General features: G+C 31.5%; 2 protein-coding genes across 2 annotated transcripts in view; one reads left to right on the plus strand and one right to left on the minus strand.

The window, feature by feature from the left end:
- LOC135128161 (uncharacterized) overlaps window positions 1–10,558 on the plus strand; it is a 38,359-nt gene extending 27,801 nt beyond the window's left edge. Inside the window, exon 5 of the mRNA XM_064055055.1 lies at window positions 6,716–10,558. Coding sequence (XP_063911125.1) covers window positions 6,716–10,558 — 3,843 coding nt within the window. The remainder of the gene's footprint in view (window positions 1–6,715) is intronic.
- Window positions 10,559–11,768: 1,210 nt separating this feature from the next.
- On the minus strand, window positions 11,769–13,011 carry LOC135128301 (motile sperm domain-containing protein 1-like). The gene is made up of 4 exons (XM_064055211.1): window positions 12,791–13,011; window positions 12,578–12,741; window positions 12,396–12,529; window positions 11,769–12,342 (listed from the first exon to the last, which is right to left on the minus strand). Exons 1-4 carry the CDS (start codon window positions 12,921–12,923, stop codon window positions 12,150–12,152), a joined length of 624 nt encoding a protein of 207 aa, XP_063911281.1. The 5' UTR covers window positions 12,924–13,011; the 3' UTR covers window positions 11,769–12,149.
- Between the last annotated feature and the right edge of the window lie 4,158 nt (window positions 13,012–17,169).

Raw genomic sequence — 17,169 nt, forward strand, 5'->3', positions numbered from 1 at the left:
CTTGTATTTTTTAGAATTTTTGGATTTCTTGGATTGTTCGGATATTTTTGGATTTTTTGTTTTTTTTTATTTTTTATATCTCACATTTTTTTATCCTTTTCCGGATTTTTTAGACTTTTCATATTTCAAACGTTTAGCATTCCACAGATTTTTTTTGTAATTTTCTGGATTATAGGATTTCCTGGGTTTTCTTGAATTTTTTTAATTGTTTGGATTTCTTGGATTTTTCGCATTGTTCGGATTTATTTGAAGTTTTCTTTTTTTGTTTTGTTTCTTGGAAGTATTCAACTTTTTGGATTGTTTTTTCTAATTTTTGGATGTTTGGAATTATTTAATTTTCTGAATTTAATTAGTTCCTTGTGTTTCTTGGATTGTTTGTTTTTTTTTTTTAGTTTCTTGAACGCTTTATTTTTTTTTTAATAATGGATTGCACGAGATTCTTGAATTTTTTGGGAATTTTTCAGATTGTTTGGATATTTTGGAATTTTTGTTGTTTTTTTTTTGGATCTTTTAGATTATTTGATGCTTCTGATCTTCTGCATCTTTTGAAATTATTTGAATTTTTCGTATTTTTCAAATGTTTTGGATTTTTTGAATTTCTTCAATATATTGCAATTTTTTGTTTTTTTTATGTTTTGGATTATTCGGTTTCGTGAGTATTCTTGATTTCTTTGAATTGCTTGGATTTTTGGATTTTTCCGATTGATTGGATTTATTTGAATTTTTCTCTTTTTGTTTTCTTTTTTGGATACGCGTATTCAATTTTTGAATAATTTAAATTTTTTTTCCTTTTTTGTGATTTTTGAAGCTTTGGAATTATTCGATTTTATGAGTTTAATTAGTTTTTTGGGTTTCTTGGATTTTTTATATTTTTGGATTTCTTTGGTTGTTTTTTTTTTATTCCCTGAATGTTTTTTTTTTTTGGAATACAGAATTTCATGGGATTCTTGGACTTTTTGTTCTTTTTTTGATTTTTTGGATCGTTTGGATTGTTTGGAATTTTAAGGAATTTTTTCGATTTAAGGATTTTTCGATTTTTTGGATTTTAAGGATTTTTTGAATTCTAAAGATTTTTGGGATTAAAGGATTTTTTGGATTTTTCGTTTTTTTTTGATTTTTCGGTTTTTTTGGATTTTACGGATTTTTTGGATTTTAAGGATTTTTTGGATTTTTTTTAGATCTTTTGGATTTTTCGGATTTTTTGGATTATCAGGATTGTTTGGATTGTTTGGATTTATGGGATTTTTTCGATTTTAAGGAATTTTGGATTTTTTTTTAATTTTAAGGAGTTTTTTAATTTTTTCAATTTTTTTAATTTTCTGGATTTTTTTAATTTTTTGGGTTTTAAGGATTTTTCAGATTTTTTGGATTTTAAGGTTTTTTGGATTTTTTGGATTTTCTAGATATTTTGGATTTTTTAAATTTTAAGCATTTTTTGAAAATTAAGGATTTTTTGGGAATAAAGGATTTTTTGGATTTTACGGATTTTTGGATTTTAAGGATATTTTCGATCTTTTGGATTTTTTTTTAATCTTAGAGTTTTCTAATTTTTTTTATTTTTTGAATTTTCTGGCTTTTTTGCGTTTGTTGGATTTTTTAAATTTTTTGGATTTTAAGGATTTTTCAATTTTTTTTTTATTTTAAGTTTTTTTTGAATTTTTTGGATTTTCTAGAATTTTTGGATTTTTTGAATTATAAGCATTTTTTGAATATTGAGGACTTTTTGAGATTAAAGGATTTTTTGGATTTTACGGATTTTTGGATTTTAAGAATTTTTTGGATTTTTTTGGTTCGTTTTGATTTTTCGCATTTTTCTGATTATAAGGATTTTTTGAATTTTTTGAATTTAAAGGATTTTTTTGGATTAAGAGATTTTTTGGGTTTTTCGAATTTTTTGGATTTTACGAACTTTTTGGATTTTTTTGGATCTTTTTGATTTTTCGGATTTTTTGGACTATTAGGATTTTTTGGATTTTTGGATTTTAGGGAGTTTTTTAATTTTTTGGAATTTTAGGAGTTTTTGTAATTTCTAGATTTTTGCATTTTTTGGATTTTTTGGATTTAAAGGATGGAAAGGATTTTTTCGATTTGAAGGATTTTTTCGATTTTTTGGATTTTTTAGATTTTAAGGATTTTTTGTTTTTTTTCGATTTTAACGATTTTTTGATTTTTTGGATTTTAAGGATATTTTGGATTTTTCTTTTTTTTGCGTTTTACGGTTTTTTTGGATTTTAAGGATTTTTTGGATTTTTTTGGTCCTTTTTGATTTTTCGGATTTTTTGGATTATAAGAATTTTTTGGGGTTTTGGATTTTAAGGATTTTTTGGATTTCAAGAATTTTTTTCCATTTTTTGGAGTTTTGGATTTTAAGGATTTGTTTGATTTTTTGGATATTTTGGATTTTAAGAAGTTTTTTAATTTTTTGGAATTTCAGGATTTTTTGTATTTTCTAAATTTTTTGCATTTTTTTGATTTCTTGGATTTAAAGAATTTTTTCGATTTCAAGGATTTTTTTCGATTTTTTCGATTTTTGGATTTTAAGGATTTTTTTGATTTTTTCGATATTTTGGATTTTAAGAAGTTTTTTTAATTTTTTGGAATTTCAGGATTTTTTGTATTTTTTAGATTTTAAGTATTTTTTGAACTTTTTGAGTTCAAAGGATTTTAAGAATCTTTTCGATTTTAACGATTTTTTGGGGATTTTTGGATTTTAAGGATTTTTTTTATTTTTTGGATATTTTGGATTTTTAGTTTTTAAATTTTTTGATTTTCTGGATTTTTTGCATTTTTTGGGTTTTTTTTTTTGGTTTTTTTATTTTAAGGATTTTTTCAATTTTTTGAATTTTTTAGATTTTAAGGATTTTTTGAGTTTATTGGGATTTTTGAATTTTAAGGATTTTTTCGATTTTGAGGATTTAAAGGAATTTTTGGATTTTAAGGATTTTTTTGATTTTTTGGATATTTTGGATTTTAAGAAGTTTTTTAATTTTTGGAATTTGAGGATTTTTTGTATTTTCTAAATTTTTTGCATTTTTTGGATTTTTTAGATTTTAAGGCTTTTTGAACTTTTTGAGTTCTAAGGGTTTTAAGGATTTTTGCGATTTTAACGATTTTTTTGGAATTTTTAGGTTTGAAGGATATTTTAGATTTTTTGGATTTTTTGGATTCTACGGATTTTTTGGACTTAAAGAATTTTTTGGATTTTCTGGATTTTTGGATTTTGAGAATTTTTTGGATTTTGAGGATTTTTTGGATTTTAAGGATTTTTTTTATTTTTTGGACATTTTGGATTTTTAGTTTTTAATTTTTTTGATTTTCTGGATTTTTTGCATTTTTTGGGTATTTTGTTTTTTTTATGTTAAGGAGTTTTTCGATTTTTTGAATTTTTTTTATTTTAAGGATTTTTTGAATTTATTGGAATTTTTGAATTTTAAGGATTTTTTCGATTTTAAGGATTTTTTGGAATTTTTGGATTTTAAGGATATTTTAGATCTTTTAGATGTTTTGGATTTTACGGATTTTTTGGAATTTTTTTAATTTTTTGGACTTTTTGGATATTTTGGATTTTTTTGGTTTTAAGGAGTTTTTTAATTTTTTAAATTTTTTGGGTTTTTTGGATTTTCTGGATGGATTTTTGCATTTTTGGATTTTTTGAATTTTAAGGATTTTTTCGATTTTAAGGATTTTTTGGAATTTTTGGATTTTAAGGATATTTTAGATCTTTTAGATGTTTTGGATTTTACGGATTTTTTGGAATTTTTTTAATTTTTTGGACTTTTTGGATATTTTGGATTTTTTTGATTTTAAGGAGTTTTTTAATTTTTTTAATTTTTTGGGTTTTTTGGATTTTCTGGATGGATTTTTGCATTTTTTTGGATTTTTTGGATTTTTTGGATTTGTCCGATTGTTTTGGTTTTATATTAATATTCTACGATTTTTTGTTCATTTGGACTTCTTGGGATTTGTTGGGTTATTCCCTTTTTCGTTATTTTTATTTTCCGATTTTTGGATTTTTAAAATTATTGAATTTCCAAGGTTTTTGAGTTTCTTGGGGTTCATGCTTTTCTTAGAATATTTTGCTTTGTAAATTTTTTGGATTTTTAGATTTTTTGGACTTTTTGAATCTTTGGATTTTTGAACTCTTTGCACTCAGTACAGAGGTAGGACTGTTCCGGTGGAACTATACTGTTTTGTTCATTTTTTTCAGTCATGGTTTCAATTATTTTTTTGGATTATTCGGATTTTGTTGTTTTTGTTTTGTTTTGTTATTTGGATTTATTCAATTTTCTCGATTTTTTAACATTTTTGATCTTTTTTTCTGATTATTGGATCTTTTGATGGACTTTTTGATCCTTTCGATGTTTCGGATTTTTTGGATTGTTTTTATAATCTACAATTTTTTCTTTTTTTTGGATTATGGGATATCATAAGTATTCTTGAATTTTTTAAATTATTTGGAGTTTTTACGTTTCTTAGATTTCTTGCACTTATCGGAATTTTTTGCTTTGTAGATTTTTTGGACTTTTGGACTTTTGAACTTTTAGGACTTTTATGACTTTTGCACTCCCAAATACAGACCTCTGACTTTTCCAGTGGAACTGTGTTGTTTTGCTAATTTTTTCAGTCATGGTTTGTTATTTTTTCGAATTTTTCAGATTTTTTGGATTTCCAGTGTTTTTTTTTTTTAGATTTAGATTTTGTTCGAGCCACCTGCACGGCGGCTCTCTCACCCGACTGCAGCGAATTTCTTAATCACCCAATGTGAGGGTGCGGCACCCTTTTGTGGGGCCAAGTCTTTATAATTAGGTATAGTTTGTAAAAATAGGAGAGTAAGAATTTGGACTTGAGACTGTTAACATCGTACAAATATACATATTCAAGCGCCACCGTATTTTTATTGTATTTATTACAATTGGTCCTTCGAGTTATCGCAACATATTTTTGGTCCGATCGAGTCGGATAGTGAATCAGCGATTGTGTTTTGGGTGAAACAATCCCGTACTTCAACAATTTTGTGTCTTGGGTGAAACAATCCCGTACTTCAACAATTTTGTGTTTTGGGTGAAACAATCCCGTATTTGCAATTGTGTTTTGGGGCGAAACAAACCCGCAGCAAGAATAACAGTGTTAGTGGCGAATTCAGAATCAACAGCAAGATTTCCACAACGAAACAGGTGGAAAAACCACGAGAAAAATCGTGGATAACAGCAGCACATCAGGTTAGTGGTCATTGCTTCCCTCAAGTCCTACTCCAATTTTTACCGTATACATTTCTTCGTGCGATAGTTTATACATCAGTAATTCAAATTTTATACGTACATAATTCGTTTTGTGGTGCTTAAACGATTTAGAAATCGCACATTTCAGTTCAGCAGACTTGCAGTTCATTCCGTTACTCAGATCGAATTTTTATATCAAAATGCCAACAGTAGAAGAATTAAAGGAAACTCGTAAACAAACGAAATCGGCAGTAACGCGTTTTGAATCATTTTTAGACAAATTTGAGGCAAATAACATCAATTATCTACTGTTGGAAGAACGATTAATAAATTATAAGCCATTATTAAAACAGTTTGAGGAAGTACAATCAAAAATTGAAATTTTACGTCAATCTGATGAAGAAACAAATGTTCGTGAAGCATTTGAAGATAGGTATTATGAATTATTAGTTAGAGCACGAAAAATTATTGAACTAAAAACAAAACCCGGTGCACAAACTCCGGAGACCGAAGCTCCTCATCAAACGCAAAATTCTAGTAATATCGCCGTACAGTTACCGATAATTAATCTGCCTAAATTCAGCGGCGAATATACAGAGTGGACGACATTTTACGACAGTTTCATTTCTCTTATTCACGAAAATAGTAGTCTTTCTAATATTCAAAAATTCCACTATCTAAAGGGTTGCCTGTTAGGAGATGCAAAACGTACCATAGATTTATTACCAATTTCGGCCGAAAGTTACGAATCCGCATGGAACCTTTTAACTGACCGTTACAAAAATAAAAGACTTATTGTACAAAACCATATTCACGCGATTTTTAATCTACAACCAATGAACAAGTCACCCAGTTCCTTAAGGGAATTATTAGACGGTATAAGTACGCACTTAGCGGCTTTAACAACACAAAATGTCGACGTAACGTCATGGGATGCCCTATTAATATATCTAACAACAACAAAATTTGATTTTTTAACTAAACGCGAATGGGAGTCACGTTTAAAGGCCAATGAATTGCCAACGTGGAAACAAATGGTCGAATTTTTAAAACAACGATGTTTAACACTAGAATCAATGGAATTCAATTTAAGTAACCATAACGTGAACTCTGCACCTATAAAGAAAACACAGAATGCAGAAGTTCCTGTAAGGAAAAACTATCAATTTGTTAATAATCAAAATACAATCGCGTGCGTTATGTGTAAAGGCCATCACAATTTATTTCACTGTCCCAAATTCCTCGAACTCAGCATAAACGAGCGCATTGAGCACGTTAAAAGATGGAAAATATGCTTCAATTGTTTAAAAGGTGGTCATGATTCAAGAACTTGCCGTTCTATGACGTGCAAGATATGTTCAAACCGACACAATTCGTTACTACATCAATCAAGAGGTCCAAATTATAATAATCAGAGTCAGACTGCAAACCTTAGCATAAACAATTATCAATTAAATTCTAATGTTCAAGTAATTTTGTCAACAGCATTGGTTCAGTGTTCAGATTCAAATGGAAAGGTTTACACCTGTAGAGCGTTGCTTGATCAAGGATCACAACAACATTTAATTACGGAAGAAATGTGTAAAAGATTACACTTAACTACAAAATCTGTGCATGCAGGCATAAGTTCGGTCTGTGGTAGTTACAATGAAATTAAACATGCTACTACGCTTCACTTTAAATCATTGCACGATAATTATACCGGAAAAATTGCATGTTTGGTAGTCCCCAATATAAATCGAAATTATCCCATAGATACGTTCGACAAATCCGAGATTCCGGTTCCCCAAAATTTAAATTTAGCAGATCCTAATTACAACATTTCAAGTCCTATTGACATTTTAATTGGCGCGGCTTTGTTTTGGGAACTGCTTCGAGACGGACGGATGAAACTGTCGAACGAACAGACTTTTCTTCATAACACATGTTTGGGGTGGATATTGGGTGGACCATTTACAGCGGCAGCAATCCAGATTAATAGTATATTTTGCGGTAATTTAAACACCTGTGCATTAGAACATTTAGACAAACAAGTAACAAAATTTTGGGAGGTCGAAAATTATGACAACCGTATCGAAAACTTAAGTTCTGAGGATCAGTTGTGCGAAAATTTATTCGTAAAACAACACAGCAGAGATCCCAATGGGAAATTTATTGTGCGCTTACCATTTAAGGCAAATCCTCCCAATTTAGGTTCTACAAAGGAAATAGCCTACAAGCGATTTAGGTCTCTCGAAAAGAAATTTGAAAACAATTATGAATTTAGGAATCAATATTGCACTTTCATGGCCGATTACATTGCACTTAATCATATGCAACTGGCAACAGATCACAATATTCACGAAGGTTGTTTCCTGCCGCATCACGGTGTGATTAAGGATTCGAGCCTAACGACAAAAGTACGAGCCGTTTTTGATGCCAGCACAAAGTCGTCATCCGGATTTAGTCTCAATGATTATCTACTACCGGGACAAAATCTTCAAACCGATATATTTTCATTATTGGTGAGGTCCAGACAATACCAGTTTGTGCTATCTGCTGATATTGTAAAAATGTTTCGGCAAATTTGGGTGGCACCAGACGACTGGAAATATAAAAAAGTTTTATGGCGTTCAAATCCAGACGAACCCATACGGATATATTGCTTGAAAACAGTGTCATATGGCATGGCTTGTGCGCCTTATTTAGCCATGCGATGTTTGCGACAATTAGCAGTAGAAACCGCGGACTCTTATCCACACGCCAGTAGGGTCATTTTGGAAGACTTTTACATGGATGATCTTCTAACGGGTACAAATGACGAAACCGAAGCAATCACACTTCGCGATAATTTAATAAATATTTTAGGTAGTGGCGGTTTCGAAATCACAAAGTGGGCTTCTAATAATGACGCTCTTCTGCCACAGTGTCACAGTGACAACACTGCACTCGTGCGTTTAGATGAAAATATGCAAACAAAAACGTTAGGCCTAAGTTGGGATTGTGCGAATGATAATTTAAAATATGACTTCAAACTACAACATCCAATTAAAATTACTAAACGATCCGTTTTAAGCACAATAGCCACGGTGTATGACCCCATAGGCATCTTAGGTCCTGTCCTAGTGTCAGCAAAATTAATATTACAAAAATTATGGCAATTACAATCCGACTGGGATGACGAATTGCCACCTGAACTAAATAAACAATTTGAGCACTTTCTCGCTGAACTACAGCATGTAAATGAAATCCAAATTCCTCGGAAGGTAGTTGCAGATTATCCGTATCAAAAAATACAAATTCACGGATTTAGCGACGCGAGTACAAAGGCCTACGGGGCGGCAGTTTATATAAGAACGACTGATATATCAAATTCGCATACTGTGAAACTTCTTTGTTCGAAGACACGAGTTGCTCCAATTAAACAAATTACCCTACCTAGATTAGAATTATGCGCCGCTACTTTACTTGCCAAATTAATGTCTAAAGTCAAAAATGCGATGAAAATTAATTTTGACGACTGTTACTTATGGAGCGATTCAACAATTGCATTATCTTGGATAGCGGCATCACCAAATCGTTGGCAAACATTTGTTGCTAACCGTGTGTCAGAAATTCAAACTCTTACTAATAATTGTAAATGGCGTCATGTAATCAGCAACGAAAATCCCGCAGATATAATTTCAAGAGGAATGGACCCAAGTGAGCTAAAATCATGTGACTTATGGTGGCACGGTCCGTCTTTTTTAACTAAAGATTTAAACGAATGGCCAGTACCAAAAAGCGTTTTAAATAATAATTTACCTGAAGAGCGCAAAATTTCACTAGTTTCACATTGCACTTCAGACGAATCTTCGCTTTCTTCATTGTTTACGAGAGTTAGTACATATAAAAGACTAAAACGCATTGTAGCATACTGTTACAGATTTATTAATAAATTGCAGAAAAAACAGTGTAATTATTCAGGTGAATTATCGGTGGAAGAATTAGACGCAGCGCATATTAATACCATAAAGTTAGTTCAAAAAGATCAATTTTCATCCGAAATAAAAGAGCTGCAAAGCAACGGGTTCATAAACAACAATAGCCATTTGAAATCGCTAAATATATTTATGGATGACAACGGCATTTTGAGAGTGGGAGGGCGCTTGCAAAACGCAAAAATAAATTACGATATGAAACATCAAATCCTCCTTCCAAAAAATCATTATGTGACAAAAATTATCATACGTGACGCACACACGGACACACTACACGCAGGAACGCAGGCAACTCTGGCGGCAGTAAGAAGGCAATTTTGGCCCGTATGTGGAAAAACAACTATCAAAAAGATAATACACAATTGCGTAAAATGTCGTCGAGTGAAACCCATTACCTATGAACAATTGATGGGTAATTTACCTTTTGATCGAGTCAATCCATCTAGACCATTTTCAAATTGTGGCGTAGATTACGCGGGTCCTATCATGATAAAAGAAGGACGTGGTCGCGGAAAAAGAAGCATCAAGTGTTATGTCGTAGTTTTTGTTTGCCTCGTCACAAAAGCTATTCATTTAGATTTAGTACTCGATTATACGTCACAATCTTTTCTTAATTGTCTGAAACGTATGATATCCAGACGCGGTAAGATTTTACATATGTACTCGGATAACGGTACTAATTTTGTAGGCGCGAATCGAGAACTAAAATATTTAAAGAAATTGTTCGATAGTGACGAATTTCAAAGATCAGTAATTGATAATATCACAGAGCAGGGAATTAAATGGCAATTTATTCCACCAAATTCGCCACATATGGGTGGTATTTGGGAAGCAGGGGTCAAATCTTTTAAGCACCATTACAAACGAATAGCGGGAACCTCTTTGCTTACGGCAGAAGAGATGTATACACTTCTTACCCAAATTGAATCAATTCTGAATTCTCGCCCCTTAACACCTTTGAGCAATGACCCCAATGACTTGGAACCACTAACGCCGGGTCACTTCCTCATCGGATCTGCATTAACCGATCTACCTGAACCATGCCTACTTGCGATAAAAGAAAACCGATTGACGAGATGGCAGCGAGTCGAGCAGCTGCGTCAAACGTTCTGGAGAAGGTGGACTGCAGAATATCTGACCCAACTACAGCCACGGAACCGTTGGAGTCAACGAAACGCGAATTCCATAAGCAAAGGATCCATGGTGGTTTTACGTGACGAGAACACCCCGCCGCTGATGTGGAGACTAGGCCGTGTCGTAGAGCTGCACCCAGGAAAAGACAACGTAGTGAGAGTAGTGTCGCTGAAGACGAGCAGCGGTGTAGTGAAACGTGCGGTTAATCGGATTTGTGTGCTCCCAGTGGACGAAGTTGTTGATTAAAATAAAAAGACAGTGAAACGTAAAATACCGTGAATTCAAACAAATAGTGAAAATAAAAAATTGTGTTTAATGTTCGCATCAAAAAATTCTATAAAAATTATATTATGTTTCATTACCAAACAATTGTCATTGCGTTATTCTCGCTGTATACTGTATATATCTTATTTTTCATTAATATAATGTTTGGAGTTGTATTTTATGCTCTTTGGTCATATTGGTGATGTCTTCATTGTGTGTTTGTAAAAATTGTGTTTTGTACCTTTTGTCATTTATGCTATTTTTAATTATGTCCTTATAATTTAGTGTTATTTGTTTTAACTATGTGAATTTCTAATTTAAGGGCACATTTTAATATGATTTATAACTTTTGAATACTTCAACGGGGGGAGTATGTTCGAGCCACCTGCACGGCGGCTCTCTCACCCGACTGCAGCGAATTTCTTAATCACCCAATGTGAGGGTGCGGCACCCTTTTGTGGGGCCAAGTCTTTATAATTAGGTATAGTTTGTAAAAATAGGAGAGTAAGAATTTGGACTTGAGACTGTTAACATCGTACAAATATACATATTCAAGCGCCACCGTATTTTTATTGTATTTATTACAATTGGTCCTTCGAGTTATCGCAACAGATTTCCTTGGAGTTATTTCCTTTTCACGATAATTTGGATAAGTTAATAATTGTTTCGTTTTTTTATTTCCTGATATTTTGAATTTCTCGAGTTTTTAAGCTTCTCATATTTCTTGCATTTCTTGGAAATTTTTGAAATCTGCTTATTGGTGTTTTGAATTTAAATTCAAAATGTCGTCATTCTTGTCACCTTTTTAATCGGATTTCATACGTATTTTGGCGTCGGTTGATTACAAAACGTTAACATAACTTTACTTCTTTGATCACCAAAAATTCAATGACAACTTTTCAGTAATTATTAAATAGTTCAAAAAAAGTGAGGTTCTGTCTAATTTAACAATGACATTTATCTCAAAATGGCGTTAGTCATATTAAAAACACCAACATCAGCGCCATCTTGTGGTCGATGTGTTATAAGCCGACAGTTAGATACCTTTTAATTCTCCGATGTTGTTATCTAATCAGTTTTTAAATTTAATAATAATAACAAAGGAATACAAACAATAGCCTCAACACACCACTTAATTTTAACACATTGTTTTATCAAGTCATTGTAACCACAACAAAATAAAAAACAACCATATTTTTGAATCATTTTATTACAAACTAGTTAATTTGTAGTAAAATATAACTTTAATCAAAGAGTCAAATCGAATCTCTTCGCACAACCCTCCCAACCGACGTTTCGTGTCAACCCTATATTAATAAAATCACAATACAAATACCCTAACTTAACCAAAAATAGCTGAAGTATTAAAAATATAATCTCCATCACAAAAATTACATAGGAAGTCACAATAAATAATAAATTGAATGAGCAAATTTGGTATATAAACATAACCCTCATTAACGCACAAATTGAGAAATACTAAAATCAGGTCTCAAGATACAAAACTTATCCTAAAAAAAATCAGCTCTTTAACATTTGACGCATTTGTTCTTAAACGATAAACATAGATATGTCAACATGGTTTCAACAACGACATTGTGATAAGTCCTAAAACGTAAGCAGTGATAATTTTAACAGCAACACTGACGTGCAAATAAGAGGGAATGCTGGTTGCTTCCGGTTCATCACACTTCGTAGGCATAATCAATACTAATATAAATAACACAGACAACATCATAAAGTAGTATTTAACAGAGGAGTCCGGCCTGAAACATAACCACACTAATTAAAAAGACATGCAAAAGCTAAGTTTACGTACTCATAGTTTCTGCCTCTCTCTCTAATAGGACTAGATTCACACGCTGTGTAGGAATGAGAGCTGTCATCGCCAACGCTGCTGGTGTCTTTCTCCCCTGGTAAAAGCGTAGACGGGACACACCGTCTCCCTAGTAACTTTAACCACAATTATCACCCAATTCCGGGATTAACAACCCTACTCACTTGATTCGTCGTCGCATCTTGCATAGTAATCATAAACCTATCCTTATTGTGGCAATTGGATGGAAACGGGGCATTGTGTCGCACCAGCAGATCGATGTACGAATGAGGGGCAATCGTTCCTTTGGGGTCCACGACCCCGTACCTGTCCGCCGTGTTGGCATACACTGAAAACACGCTTTGTTTACCACAATACGACAAACACACTCGTTTTACCTTGGTATTTTACGGGAAACTCGTACGGATTATACAGTGTCAGCAGCTGCTTGTGCGTGATTTGGCTTCCTACGAAGAAGGTTAACTCACTCGGATAAATAAATACGGGAATCGAACGGTCTTTAAGGCTCATTCTATAAATAACACAGTTTCCAGTTCACCTTCACCGAGTTTCCTTGTTTTTGCGCTTTTATTGTTTTATTTGACTTTGACGTAAGTATCTGGGGGAGAAAGTAAATTCCCTGGTGGAGCAGCGTGGCGAATAATGTGGTTAAAGCTCCAATAAATGTGAAAACGGGACTATTTAATCCCGGTCACACATTATACTGGTCTTTTTTGGATGTACTTACCTGAGCTAAACGTTCAGAGGTTAACTGCAGACTGGAAACTAGTAACCAAAAGGGACTTGTAGGAGTAGACTTATACCTGGACCCTTTGTCCACCCCTCTACTAAAGCCGAATGCGCGTCCCAGGTAAAGTTTTCCTGGCTACATGACCTTGAAGTATTATATTGTAATTGAAATACAGTTTCCGACAAAAAATTTCAAATATCACTTTTCTGTCATGTCAAATAGTTTAATGTGTCTATGCTTTATTGTCATTATTTCAGACAGCTGGAATGTCAAGCTTACAAAATTCCAGCTTACGTTACATTCGCGTAAGTGTCAAATGTAAAAGTTAAAAATGACCGTCAAATATTTAGGTTAGAAACATCTAAAGGTTGCTTTTTTTTTGTACTATGTGACGACTGAATGACATTGACGATTTTTAAATATTTCGATTTTTCAATTTTTGACTTTTATACACTCTTTATTTCTCGATTTTTCAATTAATTGATTTTTCAGTTTTTTGGTTTTTCAATTTTTCTATTTTTTCAACTTCACTTTTTCGATTTTTCGATTTCTCAATTTTTCAATTTGTTAATTTCTCAGTTTTTGGACATTTCAGTTTTGGGATTTTTCAGCTTACTTATTATTCAATTTTTCGATATTAGGATTTTGCAGGTTTTTGATTTTTCACTCTTTCGATTTTTTTAAGGTTTCGATATTTCGACTTCACTTTTTTGATTTTTCGATTCTTTAGATTATCAGTTTTTGGATATTTCAGTTTTGGGATTTTTCAGTTTTTCGATTCGTCAGTTTTTCTTTCATTTTTCGGTTTTTGGATATTTCGGTTTTGAGATTTTTCAATATTTCTGCCTCTCGACTTTTCCATTTTTGACTTCTGCCTGTCGACTTTTTACTTTTTCGATTTTTAAATTTTAGAATTCTCAATTTTTGGTATTTTAATTTTTCAATATTTAAAATTTTAGATTTTTTGATTTCTCCATTTTTCATTTCAGTTCTTCGATATTTGAGTTTTTCAAGTTTTCGAATTTTTCAAATGTTTTGATTTCTTAATCAATCGATTTTTCGACTATCACATTTATTTCTTATTTCTGAAGAAAAAATGAGAGAACGGGTTTGTGGGCGGGGCTAAATTTAACTTTTTCCTACAGAATATTATAAGCAAGCAATAGCCCCGCCCACCCACCCGCTCTTCATTCCAGAGATTACTCTTAATATTGTTCAGTCTTATCTTAGAAAAAATGAGACAACGGGTGGGTGGGCGGGGCTAAATTTAACTTTTTCCTACAGAATATTATAAGCAAGCAATAGCCCCGCCCACCCACCCGCTCTTCATTCCAGTGATTACTCTTAATATTGTTCAGTCCTACCTTAGAAAAAATGAAATAACGGGTGGGTGGGCGGGGCTAAATTTAACTTTTTCCAACAGAATCTTTTATAAGCTAGCAATAGCCCCGCCCACCCACCCCCTCTTCATTCCAGTGATTACTCTTAATATTGTTCAGTTTTAAATTAGCAAGTTTTAGCCCCGCCCACCCACCCTTTTTTTCTTAGAGGATATGTCATTTGCCAAAGTCGATCTTATCTTAATAAATACTAGTTTTTTTTCGGTTTTAGATTTTTTCAATTGTCGTTTTTTCAAATTTTCGATTTTTTAATTTTTCAAGTTTGGCTTTTATAAACTCTCAATTTATCGATTTTTCAATTAATCGATGTTTTGATTTTCCCATTTCTTGACCTTCGAGTGTTTCGATTTTCCTGTTCTTCAATTCTTTAATTTTTTGATTTTTTAATTTTACGATTTTTTTAAGGTTTCGATATTTCGACTTCACTTTTTTGATTTTTTGATTTCTCAATTTTTCGATTCCTCAGATTCTCAGTTTTTGGATATTTCAGTTTTTGGATATTTCAGTTTTTCGATTCGTCAATTTTTCTTTCATTTTTCGGTTTTTCGATATTTCAGTTTTGGGATTTTTCAATATTTCTGTTCTACACTTTTCCATTTTCGACTTCTGGATTTTTCGATGTGTCGACTTTTTACTTTTTCCATTTTTAAATTGTAGATTTCTCAATTTTTTGGTATTTTATTTCGATTTCTCGATTTTTCATTTCAGCTCTTCCATATTTCAATTTTTCAAACATTTCGATTTCTTAATCAATCGATTTTTCGACTTTCCGGTTTTGGATTTTCTGTTTTTCAATTGTCGTTTTTTCAATTTTTTTAGATTTTTCAGTTTTTTGATATTTTCATTTTTCAATACATATTTAAAATTCTAGATTTTTCTATTTCTTCATTTTTCATTTCAGTTATTCGATATTTGAGTTTTTCAAGTTTTCGAATTTTTCAAATGTTTTGATGTCTTAATCAATCGATTTTTCGACTATCACATTTATTTCTTATTTCTGAAGAAAAAATGAGAGAACGGGTGGGTGGGCGGGGCTAAATTTAACTTTTTCCTACAGAATATTATAAGCAAGCAATAGCCCCGCCCACCCACCCGCTCTTCATTCCAGTGATTACTCTTAATATTGTTCAGTCCTATCTTAGAAAAAATGAAACAACGGGTGGGTGGGCAGGGCTAAATTTAACTTTTTCCAACAGAATCTTTTATAATCTAGCAATAGCCCCACCCACCCACCCCCTCTTCATTCCAGTGATTACTCTTAATATCGTTCAGTTTTATCTTAGCAAGTTTTAGCCCCGCCCACCCCCCCTTTTTTCTTAGAGGATATGTTTGTCTTTTGCCAAAGTCGATCTTATCTTAATAAATACTTGTTTTTTTTTTCGGTTTCAGATTTTCTGTTTTTCAATTGTCGTTTTTTCAAATTTTCGATTTTTCAATTTTTCAAATTTGACATTTATAAACTGTCAATTTTTCGATTTTTCAATTAATCCATGTTTTGATTTTCCCACTTCTTGACTTTCCAGATTTTCGATATTCCTGTTCTTCAATTCTTTAATTTTTCGATTTTTCAGGTTTTTGACTTTTTATTTTTTTATTTTTTTAAGGTTTCAATTATTCGACTTCACTTTTTCGATTTTTTTATTGCTCAATTTTTCGACTTTTTAGGTTCTCAGTTTTTGAATATTTCAGGTATCGGACTTTTCAGGTTTTCCATTTTTCAGTTTTTCGATATTTCAGTTTTGGGATTTTTCAATATTTTGATTTTTCGACTTTTCGATTTTTGGCTGCTGGAGTTTTCGATGTGTCGCTTTTTTACTTCTTGGATTTTTCAATTTTTCCATTTTTAAATTTTAGATTTTTTATTTTTTTAAATTTTAGATTTTTCGATTTCTCGATTTTTCATTTCAGTTCTTCAATATTTCAGTTTTTCAAGTTTTCGAATTTTTCAAATGTTTCGATTTCTTAATCTTTTGATTTTTCGACTTCCCGGTTTTAGATTTTCTATTTTTCAATTGTCATTTTGTCAAATTTTAGATTTTTTAATTTTTCAAATTTGACTTTTATGAACTCTCAATTTTTCGATTTTTCAATTAATCGATGTTTAGATTTTCCCATTTCTTGACCTTCGAGTGTTTCGATTTTCCTGTTCTTCAATTCTTTAATTTTTTGATTTTCCAGGTTTTTGATTTTTCAATTTTTCGATTTCACTTTTTTGATTTTGAAAAATCGAATATGTTAAAAATCAAAAAACAAAATCGACAAATCTAAAAATTTAAAAATCGATATACATATTGAAAAATCCCAAAACTGAAACGTTGAAAAATTGGAAAATCGGGAAAATCGAAAAGAAAAATTATTAAAAACCCGAGAATTCGAGAAATCGAAATCGAAAAAAATCGAAATATCGAAAAACTGAAAAATTAATTCCGAAAAATCTAAAAATGAGAAGGCAAAAAATCGAAAGAGGGAGAAATTGAAACAACAAAAAAATTAAACATCTAAAATTTAAAAATTCGAAAAATTGAAAATTTAAAAAATTGAAAAATTAAAACGTCAATGAATCGAAAAATCTAAAAATTTAAAAATCGAAATACATATTGAAAAATCCCAAAACTTCAACACTGAA

This window comes from Zophobas morio, unplaced genomic scaffold (genome assembly GCF_036711695.1).
Source record: "Zophobas morio isolate AGI-343-1 ecotype UQ-CSIRO unplaced genomic scaffold, CSIRO_AGI_Zmor_V1 ptg000012l, whole genome shotgun sequence".
Classification (NCBI taxonomy): domain Eukaryota; kingdom Metazoa; phylum Arthropoda; class Insecta; order Coleoptera; family Tenebrionidae; genus Zophobas; species Zophobas morio.

What these genes read in the sequence shown, in the direction of transcription:
- LOC135128301 (XM_064055211.1), bottom strand. Translation starts at nt 12,923, where the DNA reads ATGAGCCTTAAAGACCGTTCGATTCCCGTATTTATTTATCCGAGTGAG. An exon ending in GTTTCCCGTAAAATACCAAG is followed by an intron (nt 12,742 to 12,790) that starts GTAAAACGAGTG and finishes GCGTGTTTTCAG; the next exon opens with TGTATGCCAACACGGCGGAC. An exon ending in AAGATGCGACGACGAATCAA is followed by an intron (nt 12,530 to 12,577) that starts GTGAGTAGGGTT and finishes TTGTGGTTAAAG; the next exon opens with TTACTAGGGAGACGGTGTGT.